We start from the raw sequence: 12,576 nt of genomic DNA on the forward strand, positions 1-12,576 counted from the left end.
GTGTGTGTGTGTGTGTGTGTGTAATAAGTAGAGACCATATCTACTCACATGGACACTCCTACTCTAAACTTTGAGTATCTTTATATTAATGCACCCTTACCAAATTTCTTCTTCTGGGATCTTTCTGCATTGATTAGGCTCAGTTCAGACAATGCATCTCTCTACGCAGTGGGAAAACTCCACTCAACGTTTGAGTTTTTAGGGGGTGCTCACCACACAATATGTTCTGACTCCACCATTGTGTGACTGTGGGTTCCTGTGAAGTTTAGTAAAAGGCAACGCGATGTTTGATTGGCAGTTCCTCTGCCCTCTCTCCTCCCCCAGTCCTCCCGATGGTATCCAATCAGTCAGTGCTGCCAAAAGAACAACAACCCAGCATCTCTCCTAGAGCAGCACTCCCTCTTTTCGCCACTCTTGCCAGAGAACTCTGTAGCCAGTAGAAAAAGTCAGCTCAATGCAACAGGAAACTCCACAGAGTCCTCCACACAACACAATGGTTGTGCAGGAACTCTCTTCTGTATAGCATGGATATTCAATGTGGAGTGTTTTCTAAAGGAACTCCACCATGGAGTGGAATTTTCCCTCCACACAACACATTTCTCAACAGTGGTGTAAAAACTCCACAGTGGAGTTCTAAAACCACCGTAGAGAAATGTGTTGCCAGAACTGAGCCTATGGCTCCTTTACTTGAAGACAAACAGTGATCACATGATTTGTAATTGAAAACTTCCACTCCCCATAAAGTTCAATGAAACAGTGCCATCTAGTGGCTGTATTATATCCCACAACAATTTAAAATAGTGCATGATCTCTGATCTTTTTAAAAGCAAAATTATTGCGGGAAGGCATGGGAAACGTCCTGGAGGTTGACGGCATCATGTAAAGAACCCGCAAACTACTGTGAGTGGCCAGTCATGAGCATGCAATAAATCACTTGTGCCTCAGCATGTGTTTCAGTTACCAACAATTCAAAGGAAAAAAGACCCAATAAAAAACAACAACCAAACATAGATAAGCACCAAATCTAACTTTTAAGGCATGGTAAACACAGCAACAAACAATACAGTCACTGAGTAGTAATGAAGCAGGTAGCATTTTTAACTTTTTATTTTTAAAGGTGTGGGGGAGTATTGAGACTTATTTTCCCCCCATACATCTCAGTTCCTCTCTGTTTTCATGACTTTTGTGTGAGTCTGTGCCCAATTATTGTTGCATTCAAGAACTGTGGAATGTCTGTTGTCACCGTTCTGAATTTTGCAGGCCTCTCCCACTGCCCTTTCTTGCCATTCTGCTAGGGAACAGAATCCCAGCTGCCTAAACTTTCTTAAAACAATTGCACCACTTGACTTAGTAAAGCCCAGTCTCCCAACGCCTTTTTTTGGTACACCTTCCTTTACTTGCCTTCTAGAAATTAGGGAGTTTAGTCTGGTGTTCCTTTGCCTGAGATTTAAATAGCCCAAAACATACTAAGCTTTAAAAAAAAAGTTAGAAAAAGAATGGGTCAAGAGAAGGGGTAAATACTTCGAAAAGAAGTAGATTTTTTCACTGTACTAATAGTATCAAATTGAAAGGTCAACAGAAGCACACAAGATGAGTGCGTGATCAGATTAGGCTACTAACAATTTTCTGTCTCTCTTTTTTTTTTAGCACCGTTAATATATAAGTTTAGATCTATATTAGCACCTTGTCCCTGGTAAAACAACCAAAAACCCCATCAAATTGTTAAAAATGAAAGAAAACGTTGAGTTGTAGGCAACAGATGAAGAAGCTGCTGAATTTAGATCACAAGATCCTTGTCAATGTCCTCTGTAAAAGAAGAAGAAAGAACATCACATAAGAACAGCTGTTCTAATTTGTGCATGAAACCAGTCAACAATGTGATTCTTTTCTAATTATTAGATTTGCTATTACCTATAATTCACTGGCTGATGGATTCAAGATTCTAGTCTAGTGCTGGATACAATCATACTGAGAGATGAGAAAGCTAAGACTACTTGGAAAGATCACTAGCTTACATAGAGCTGGTTGATTTATGGCAAGTGTGGGCAACTTGTGGCCCTCCAGTCATTTGGCTGACTCGCATCAGCCCTAGACAGCATAGCCAATGGGGAGGGATGATGGGAGTTGTAGGCCAAACATCTGGAGGACCACATGTTGCCCATGCCCGGTTTATGGAAATGACATTGACGTGGTTTGCACGCTACAACCACCCGTGGTGGGTTATAAGTCTTGATTACTTCCTTCAGGGTGGCTAGTCATGACATCGGAACAGGTGCAGTTTCCTCTGTGGTTAACCATGCACAAGCCACCCTGAGAACCCATAGCTCAGGGTGGCTTGTGATGGGTGGCTTGTGATGAGGGTGGCTTGTTGTGATGTCCGAACCTGTCATGATGGCTTCTGCCTAGCTTGATGGAAAGGGTTCCAGGGCTGCCTGGTAAGAGTGGTGAAAACCTCAGTCACTCTTTGTGATCTTGCTAATGAAATCCCCTCTCTATTCTGTCTTGAAATGACACTAACCAATTTATCCTTCCACTTAGTTTGTCTCCTTAAACACTGACATTTTTTATATACACCTTCAGGGAGATTTGCACAAATTTAACTTTTTAAAAACTTTTGTGGAGACTTGTGCAAATTCACTAAAGTGCAGTAACTATGGCACTTCAGCAGATTTGCACAAATCTCCCCAAAAGTTAAAAAAAAGAAGAAAAAAAAAAGTGCAAATCTCGCAGAGGTGAAATATGCACAAATTTCCATGAAGGTGGTAGTGGGGAAGTAAATACATGCAAAACTCTCTGAAGATGAAAAGAAATTTCTACAAAATAAACTGCTCTGCTAAGAATCTAGTGCCTGAATTTGCTTTGCTTTCCCCCCTTCCTCCCTCCCAATCCCTTTTCCTTTTGTGTCATGTTTTTTAGATTGTAAACCTGTGGGCAGGGACTGTCTTAAGACTGTAAGCCGCTTTGAGAGCCTTTTTGGCTAACGGGTGGGATAAAAATGCCAAAATAAATATAAATAAATAAATAATGAGTGCTAACAGGCTGCAGAGTTTGTGGCACAAAGTCCCATGGGGCCCATGCCAGGAACAGCTGGAGAACTAAGGGAGAAACGAGCCATGGCAAGTTGCAGAGTACCTGCTCATCTGTCAGGAGTAACATGAGTTACTCCAACCTGCCGTAGTTTATTTTCAGGGTGTCTTGTCATGATGCGCAAACAAGCATATTGAGTCTTTCAGATCAGGGGTGTGGAATATGGCCCTCCAGATGATGTTGGATTGCAATTCCCATCAGCCCTAGCCAGTGTAAACAATGGTGAGGGTTGATGGGAGCTGCGGTCCAACATCTGGAGGGCCACATGTTCCCCACTCCTGCTTTAGATGGTCTGAATCCAGTTCTGCTGCTAAAACGAAGCAGGTTTGGCTCCGTTTTGTAGAGAGACAGTCTGGCAATCAATTGAGCTCCTTGAATGAATGGTGGGCTATGAGTGAAATAAAACTGCCGTGGGAAGAGTGACAAGTATTTCCAGAGTGTTCACTAAGCCCAATGCTCATCAAACTTATCTCTACTTGTGCCAGTTTATGAAGATACTCCAGCTCCAGTCCCATACATTTGTACTTGGGAGTGTGTCCCCAGCAATGGCATTGACTTCTGAGTAGACATGCCTAAGGTTGCACTGTTAGCCATTGATAGTACTTTGTGGGCAGGAATTTTTGTTTGTGACACATCTGCTTAGTGTTCTTGGCCACCTAGAACCATCCTGAGATATTTGGAATTGGAGTCATGCTTTCCTCCTCCAACTTCTTCTCAGCTATAGTGTGGAATGGATGTGTGCTACTTACTCTCCTTAATGCCAAAGCAACTGGCCCATTCATTCAGAGCGATGTACTTGTCGTTGTCTAGATCGCATGCCTCAAAGAAGCGAGTGGTGCAGTGCTCCATGGGGATGAGGGGAGCTCTCAATGGGGCCAGCTCAGTGTGGGACAAGTACCTGAAAGAAACATCAAAGGGTCACAACAACACCCAGTTTGAGCTTTTCTACACAAGGCTGTTAATCCGCTGTGTCTACTTTTGGTTTTGTCGCAAAATTGAGATCCTAGCACTGCACAAAGAGCATTTCCTTTCCTGCTTTTCCACTACACAAGCTCTAGGTGGCGATGTGGAGTAGTGGAATAGCAAATGACAGAAGCGAAAAAAAGTGTTTTCTTTCATTTTCTTTAAATAATGCCTTATTTTCCCTGCTGTGAAAAAAACTTGCCGAAAGTAGTTTAAAAATAGAAGTGAAACTGGAGGGTCATGTTGACATCAAAGTAAACCATAAGCAACTGTGAGTAGGGAATGATGAGTACACAATAAATAAATGGCTCATTTGGAGCAGCTCTATATGCCATAGACTAGTCCTTCCCAACCTGGGACCCTCCGATGTTCTGGACTAAAAGTCCAATCATCACTGACCATTGAGAATGCTGATTGGGACTAATGGGAGTTACAGTCCAAAAAAATCCAAAGGAACCCAGGCTAGGGACAGTTATTATAGCCTGCAGGTTCCACCAGAGTGGAAAGAATCTCGTTCTTCATTTCCCTTGAATAAAATTGCTGTACAAGTGAGCTGGAGCAGGATTAGCCATGAAAAGAACTTGTAGGAAATGGCGAGGCAATGATCCCCTCGCTCTGGTCTACTACTTCCACCTACTCATAGTCTTCCTGTATATGATTGGACTAGTTACCACGTCTGTTCAGTTGGAAGAGTTGCATATGCAGGTTCATTGTCCAGTTAAGAAAATGGCCAGTTGTGTGTTGGCCTTATGGAGTGCTGGATCAATCATGGCAGCAATTCAAGCCACTGGGATCAGCCATTTTGTCTCCTCTTGTGTCTCTCATAGCAAGGCTTTCTTTTTGTACAGGGCAGAGGCCTGATTTTTATGTTACTTGAGAAACATTGGTTCCAGTTTTCTGCATCTGCAACCCATGCCACTTTATGAAAGGAAGTGGATATGAATTAGGAACTTTCCATATGTTCTATCCTTCTGTCATGATTTCCCCCGTTTCAGATATTACGAGGGTAGCTGGGATGGTTGCAGCCATTGGGAAGCAGCACTCGCAGCACTTGGTTAATGTATGAATCAAGCCTCAGCAAGCGACACCCAAGATCTCTCATTCTGTCGGGCATAAGCTTTTCTGTCTACTTGAGAAACTGAAAAAAAGACAGCGACTTCCTTTCCTACCAAAGTTCCCATTATCCAGATCTGAAGTACATTATTGATATGGCAATTTAATGCTGAGAATGACCCCAACTTGAATCTATAAGGCTGCAGTGCACCCTCTGTCCCAGGGGTGGGGAGCCCCAGGCCCTGGGGCCAAATCTGGCCCTCCTGGGCTCCCAATCTTGCCATCTGGGGTCCTCCCAGGAGCCGTGCCCACTTCCACTGGCTCCAAAATAGTAATCAGCCCTCTGATTGAAAATGGTTGTGTGTCCATCATGTAGCAGGGCCTTTAGCAGACTTTACCTTCACCCTGAGATCATAAGATTTATTTATTTTTAATGAAAGTTACATATCCTGGGAATCTGAAGGATGCAGTCTTTACCATGCTGGAAGCCAAACTCTAGATTTGTGTCACAGTCGTGTAGTAAGTGAAGGTACCCATCTGCCAGGGTCAACAAGTTGCCACAATCCGTACCAGGCTCAGTGCATCTCCTTTTTACAATGCAAAGTCACGTACAGACTATGTATTTTGAACATCAAAGATAGACTGGGGACTTGGTTCCTTTATCCCAGGTTGCTATGTCAACCGTCGCTGGCTATGGGCTAACAAATGGTATCAGATTAAGACTTTTGCCTGTGACCTAATGGAAATCTGACTTGGCTATACTAGGGTTTGCACTAGGCCGGGGAAACAAAGCTGTCTTCTTGATAAGCGCACAGGGACGTACCCATCAATGGGATGTTGGTCGAGCTGACCAAATTGCCAGTGCACAGGGAAGATGTACATGTTGTAGTTCTTCTCGAAGTCACGGACCAACAGTTCCACTGTGTGGTCGCCAGCTTCCAGGCGCTTCTCATTCTCATGGATCTTCTTCACCTGTTCAGCAAGACACAGTTTGCATTTTTTAAATTAGTCTGGAATTGCACTTGGAGCCTCCCCTGGAGAAAAACGATGTCCATGCTTCATCCTGGGGAAGGCAAAGAAGAACTTACCCGAAGTTTCTGTTTCTCAGTCAGCAGGTTGTTGTCTTCATCGCGCTCATACAGGGTGACCAGTACATTCTTCAGCCAGTCACGCATACGCAGGGGGAATTCACTCAGCTCAGCATCGAGGCAGGCAGGAATGACTGAAATCCAACCAGAGGCCCATCAGTCCACTCACAGTAAAAGACAAGTCATTTTACTGTATTCAGACATAGAAAGACCTACTGCAAAGAAACCCTTGACCCTGCCTAATAACGGCAGAAAGAGTATTAGATATAGCACAAAGTCAGATGTGAGACCGTGACACAACTGGTGCAGTTTACAGCGACTTCAGTTAAAACTATTCTCCCATTTAAATACATCTATATCTATCGCTGACACTGCAAAAAGGTCCACTCTGCAAGTGGTCAGTCTAGTCTTTCCCACATAAACATCCCCAAAATCTCTTCAAGACAATGCTGCATTATTTCTGTACTCTGAATTTCTGCACTCTGCATTAGCTTAAGGCTTATCAGAAACTTCAGACAACTACATTTCACATTTCCCCTCCATTTTATATAACAAACGAGAAATACTACAGGTTTAACATCTTCCCCAAGCAGCTGCATCTAACCTTCCAGGCGAGAGTATCCTACTTTCCTTAGTCTCGGAGAGACCCCTTGAATTCCATTCATTTGACCAAACAGGACAATGCCTTCACAGAGTCTTGTTGGCGCCACTCTGCCGCCTAACCCTGCAGTATCACTGCTACAGGGTGGTGGTGAGTAATCCTAATTGGAGGAGGCAGTGCAGACTTTCCACCAGCCATTTGGCTTGCTAGGCTGCCCCCTGCCAAGCTTCTGGTGACCAATCAGAGGTTGCCTTCTGCCCAGGAATGCCCCTGGCACAATGACGGAGCGAGGTCAGACAGTGGAAGAGCCATAGTGACCTCGCTGCGGCGGGAAAAGTCAGGGTAAGTCCCCGACTTTTCCAATGCGCAGCTTCAGGGGGCTGTGAGGTGCAGCTGCATCGTTTAACTGAAGCAGCACCACTGTGCAGCCACCACAGGGCTTTTAAAACTCATAGACAGTCCCCAGGTCATAGATATCAAAACCCGTGGTGGGAGGAAAGCAGCTGTTCATCTCAAGCTTTCCTCAATCTGGGCATGCTGACGGGGAATGATGAGACTGGAAGGCTAATCTAATTCAATCACCCGTCAGTGGTGGGATCACTACTTAAGCTGTTGCTTAAAAAAAAAAAAAGGTGTAGGTTTAATTTGGTTAGTGATATACTTGCCAAAATGTTAGCCACCACTGTTCTATAGTCCAATGTATCTGTGTGGTGTCTTAATATATTTCTTTATGTTGGGTGCAGGGACTGCTTCTTGCGTTAAAATTAGGACCCACATAAAGCCAAAAATAAAAAAATATCCTGCCAACATCTAACCTAGTAAAGCCGCCTTGATCATACATTCTTGAGTTCTGACCTCGTCTAACTCCGTCCCGCATGCTCAAAAGGTTTGGCTGGGAAGATGTTTATGATTTATTCAACATGTTTTCCTGCCACATTCAAACTTTGGGAGCTTGTTAGTCACACAGGACAGCTATAGTGGAACACCGGGAAACAGGAAATTGTTGTAGCCACGGTGTGTTCCACAAACAGATGGAGCAGCTGAAGATACCTTGAGCCATGGCATGAAAAAGCCAGGGAAATACTTGCTAATTAGAAGCTGTCTCATACCACTTCAGATCAGGCGGATGGTTAGAGATAGATATACTAAGTTGTTGGAAGATCAAAGTGCTTTTGGTTGGATATAGGCTCTGCTTGATGAGTTACTTTCTGATTGGATTGTTCCTCATCCTAAGGGTGAACATGAAAACTTACATTTGCAAGGTCCAATGTAGTCCAGGTGGAGCTTGTGTCCCTTCTTGGTTCCCTCCAAAGTGCATTTGGTGGCAAAGAAGTGGCAGGAGGTGTCATAGGTCTTGTTGTCAGTGCCGCATACCTTTGGGGAAAGGGTAGCTGCATTAGAGAGGAAAAAGTGCTGCCGTGTAGCATGGACTCTACTCTCTCCCATCCAGGTCAGGCAAATCTACAACCCTTCAGGCCTAGGCTAGCTAAATGCCGGTCATGTACCGATTAATCCTCATCAGGCCATAACAGCATTTAGGATTTATTCAGGGACTGAACTGCTGCTTCTAGAATTGAAGAAAATAAAAAGTAGAACCAGGTGCATCCCCAACTGATCAGTGATCTTTGCCGGCAGCTGCACGCAGAATGTTAAAGAGTACCAGGTTCAAGATGGAACTTTGCAGTACTCCACAGGATAAATCCCAGGAGACAGAGTAGCAGTCCTCCATTGCTACTTTCTGGTAATGACCCAAGTGGTGGAAGAAAAATTATTGCCAAGCAGTGCCTCCCACACCCATTGGTCTTGGATAGTCAAGAAAGACTTGGTGGTCAATGGTTATCAAAAACTGCTGTCATGTTGGGAGAATGAGCAGTGTTACTCTCCCTCTGACAAACACTAGATTATATAATTGATCAGAGCAACCAGTGTGGGCTCAATCCCTAACCCTGCCCTGATTGGCATGGGTCCAGAAAAATCCATCTTGTCCTAGAATTCCTGGAGCTGTCCCACCATTGATCATTCAATGACTTGGCCCAACAAAGGCAAAGTTGACACCAGCCGATGTCCAGCAAGGTTGGAAGTAATTGAATCACTCCTCCTTCAATACCCTCCTCCAGTGATCAATTTACTGCACTATCTGTAACTGGCTGGACAAATTTCCCTAGCCAGATGAAAAAAGCAACTGGGCAGCTTCAAATCTTCAAGAATCTGATGTAATGTTTTTGGCAGCATACATCCCTCCTCTCCCAAATCTATTTGGATCATCTTGGACCTTCTAAACTGAATGATGTTTAAACCTATAACTGAAGTCATGTTTATGCATTTCCTACAATGGTATTGTTGCTGCTCCCATGCCTCTCCCAGTAATATCTGCAGTTTCCACTGACATGGTCAGGTTGGATATCATCACAGGGTTCCATACTCACAACACCCCCCCTACTGGGGCAGGTACTGCTGGCATTGCACATGGTATTATACCAGCATGGTACATAATTATGTGACCTACACCTAATCCTGTCCACTCTAACTACGTATTGCCCTTGTTACTGAGAGCCACCCCAGATATGCAGTAACCACTCTGCTCCACCTCTAGCAAAAATGGGGCTTTAAGCCATCAGTGTGTCCCTGAGGCCTCCGCTTTTGTCTGTTTGCAGTACTGGCCTGAATTCATTCATCCCTGCTTCTCACCTTCTCAAACACTGCAGTGCTGGCTGGGCAGCTGGAGGGATCTTGGCACACACACATAGGGGTGTTGTTCTCATCCACTTCACAGACTTTGCCATGCTTGCAGTGATGGTTCTGGCAGGGGTCTAAGCAAGAAAGACCAGAAAAGTTGTTTTAGAAGCCAAAATGGTGTCAGCAGTGCTTCATAAGAACCTGGAAGACTAGCCATGGAGAGATGAACTCCACCTTTTTACCCACGGCAGGGCCTGGGCCATCCAGCTCGATGTTTGCTTGGCTCATCAGGCATAGGAGATGCTAACAAGAATGTTTATGGAGTAAGACATATAAAGTTAAGGCCAGTTACCTTTGCCACTGGCTGGAGCAACCAGGAAAGTGCCAGAGCCCCTCAGCTAATATTTGGCTATTAAGTTGTACAGTACATGGCAGCAATTTCTTCTGTTAGAACGGTACCTTCTCACTACCTGGTGCCTTCATAGAACTGTCTGATGTCCTTCAAGTCTTTCCCACTGAGTTGGCTAATAAAGCCTAAAAAGTGGATGTCTGTGAAATAACTGCTTGGTTGAAATGTGTGCGGGGGAGGGGGGCACAGCATTTCCTTCCATCTGTGGTCCTTTAAAGCAATGCCACTTGCAGTTTAAACCATCCAATGGAGATATTGGGCTGAATGGAACTCATGGACCACTGGTGGTCTGTGTACAATCTGAAATAGTGCTCCTATTAAAAGATTCAGAATTTTTTTAAAAAATCCAACTTTTTTGTGTGTGGAACAGCCATATATGTTATATGTGTATGTTCTCTTCCTGTGCCATTTTGAAGTTATGTGGTTATCTTGCTCTTGCAAGAAGGATCTCCTAACACATTACATAGCAACAAATGCCAATTTCAGGTCCCCAATATCTGCCCCTGTATAAAATATGTGTTCCTGCATGCACACATTATATTACACATAAAATAATTTTATATAGTTATGTGTTAAGTACTGGGAGTGAAAAGCACTTACTTTCAGCAATGACCTCCTCCACATCCTCAGTGGGCTCGTCAAACTCTCCAACCTCCACCTGCACTGGGTTGATCCCCACAGGCTCCTGAGCAGAGAGATGGAATAAGGTCAGTTACAGTTGTGCTCTGATCGGTGACTGATCTTTCATACCCAAGACATTAGACATTAGAAGATACAATTTAAAGAGACACACCGCCACATCAGTAAGAGCCCACGAAGCCAAGCATCAGGGAATTGATTCAGCTTTTAGCTGGTGATGCTGAAGTTAGTGACAATTGGTTAGTTTCTTGTCATGAAATCAGGGCCAAGCTTGAGCTGTTTTGTTGATGTAGGGAAGAATTAAATGTTGCCACTTCTCCTCCCACATGTTGTTGTATTATCATATATACACGTGTGTGTGTGTGTGTATGAATGATTGAAAGGTGTATGATATAAGAACATACGAAGAGCTGGATGAAACCAACGGTTCATCTAGTCCAGCATTCTGTTCCCACAGTGGCCAACCAGATGCCCACCAAAAACCCACAAGCAGGACATGAGTGCAACAGCACCCTTCAACCCATGTTTCCCAGCAACTGGTCATTCTGCCTCTGATACTGGAGGTAGCATATAGCCATCCAGACTAGTAGCTGTTCATAGTCCTACCCTCCATGAGTTTGTCTAATCTTTTGTTAAAGCCATTCAAAGTGGAGGCCATTGCTACATTTTGTGGAAGTGAATTCCATAGTTTAACTATGTGCTGTGTGAAGAAGTATGTGTATACGGAGAGAGAGAGAGAGAGAGAGAGAGACCAATAGCAAACCCATTGGCCCAGTTCATACATCACAACAGCCCAGGGTTTTTTAAACCTTGGGTTGCTTGGAATGAGCGAGCATGCTAGTGCATGCAACCTTATCCTTCCAACTGCAGGCGTGACACTGTTTAGCATGATGTGCAAACCAGGGATTCTGGCTTGTTGGGCAAGAGACAAACCAAAGCTGGAACTCAGGGTTAAACCCACTTGATTGGGCAGTGTGCCCCACCATACTGTTGCGCTCACCTAACCAGTGGTGGACAATTTGTGGCCCTCCAGGTATTTTGGTCTACAGTTCCCATGATCCCTCACTATTGGCTATCTTAGCTAGGGGTGATGGGAATTGTAGGCCAAAACATCTGGAAGGCCGCAAATTGACCACCGCTGGGTTGTTGTTCCATGCGAACCTGGACATTCTCCAAGTGTGGATCCTTACATAGATCCTGACCCCACTGTCCCAAGGATGTGGGAGCAAACTGTGTTCTTCCCACCCTCCCAGGCCTGCCTGAGAGAAAAGACAGAAAGAGGTTGGACTTGTGGCCAAGAGATACTGATTGTCCATTTGCTTCCAGCAGCAGCATCTGCAGTCTCTCAACCTGTGATGAAATGGATAAAAACTGTGCTTGCATACTCAGAAAGTGAAGTCTGCCAGCTGCTCCCACAAAGCACTTTAAAGAGAAAAAGAAGGGAGTCCATGCTGTGTTACTGCATACCTCTGTTGCAAGATCCTCTATGACTTCCATCTCATCTGGTAGCGCATCTTGCTGTAAGAAGGGAAGAAAGAAGGAATTCAGGTATGGATGCTTCTGGCAGGGCACTGGAGGAAAGTGTTCCACTTTTTATATACACTTCCCTTTGCCACAGTTGGACCAAGTAGGCCCTCTCCTAGTCAGTGGAGTTCCGTATCTCACCACCTTGTTTTGGAATGCTGCCTTCCCTTATCTCATTCCTTACAGGCCAACACAGCCAGAGTTGAAGGCCTTCAAGCATCCTTGGCCTGACATAACAAAACACCCCACCACCACGCTGCCCTCTATGCTGGTGACAAGCAGGCCTTGGTCTGCCACCTTTACTCCTCATAGAGGTAACATGTCTTTAATAAGCAGAAAGTCAACAATGGTTTGTGTGTGTGGCTAGCATGGTGGTAAAGAAGGCTGTGCCTACTGAGTCCCCCCCGCCCCCGCTTTTGTACAGATGCTTAGTATGGTGGTGGTGGTGTGGTGATGGTGTGCTTTTGTTTTTTAAACTTCTGGTAGTGTATTTGAAGGGTGGGGCATAATCTAACCAATAAATATAACTCTGCAAG

General features: G+C 44.5%; 1 protein-coding gene across 1 annotated transcript in view; it reads right to left on the minus strand.

Annotated features, from left to right (window-relative positions):
• Window positions 1–1,012: 1,012 nt before the first annotated feature.
• Window positions 1,013–12,576, minus strand: part of SPARC (secreted protein acidic and cysteine rich) — a 29,676-nt gene continuing 18,112 nt past the window's right edge. Inside the window, exons 3-10 of the mRNA XM_063120895.1 lie at window positions 11,984–12,034; window positions 10,478–10,562; window positions 9,481–9,602; window positions 8,046–8,166; window positions 6,192–6,325; window positions 5,927–6,075; window positions 3,837–3,985; window positions 1,013–1,806 (exon numbers count right to left, since the gene is read on the minus strand). Coding sequence (XP_062976965.1) covers window positions 1,778–1,806; window positions 3,837–3,985; window positions 5,927–6,075; window positions 6,192–6,325; window positions 8,046–8,166; window positions 9,481–9,602; window positions 10,478–10,562; window positions 11,984–12,034 — 840 coding nt within the window. The 3' untranslated portion in view covers window positions 1,013–1,777. The remainder of the gene's footprint in view (window positions 1,807–3,836; window positions 3,986–5,926; window positions 6,076–6,191; window positions 6,326–8,045; window positions 8,167–9,480; window positions 9,603–10,477; window positions 10,563–11,983; window positions 12,035–12,576) is intronic.

Source organism: Elgaria multicarinata, chromosome 3, assembly GCF_023053635.1.
Source record: "Elgaria multicarinata webbii isolate HBS135686 ecotype San Diego chromosome 3, rElgMul1.1.pri, whole genome shotgun sequence".
Classification (NCBI taxonomy): domain Eukaryota; kingdom Metazoa; phylum Chordata; class Lepidosauria; order Squamata; family Anguidae; genus Elgaria; species Elgaria multicarinata.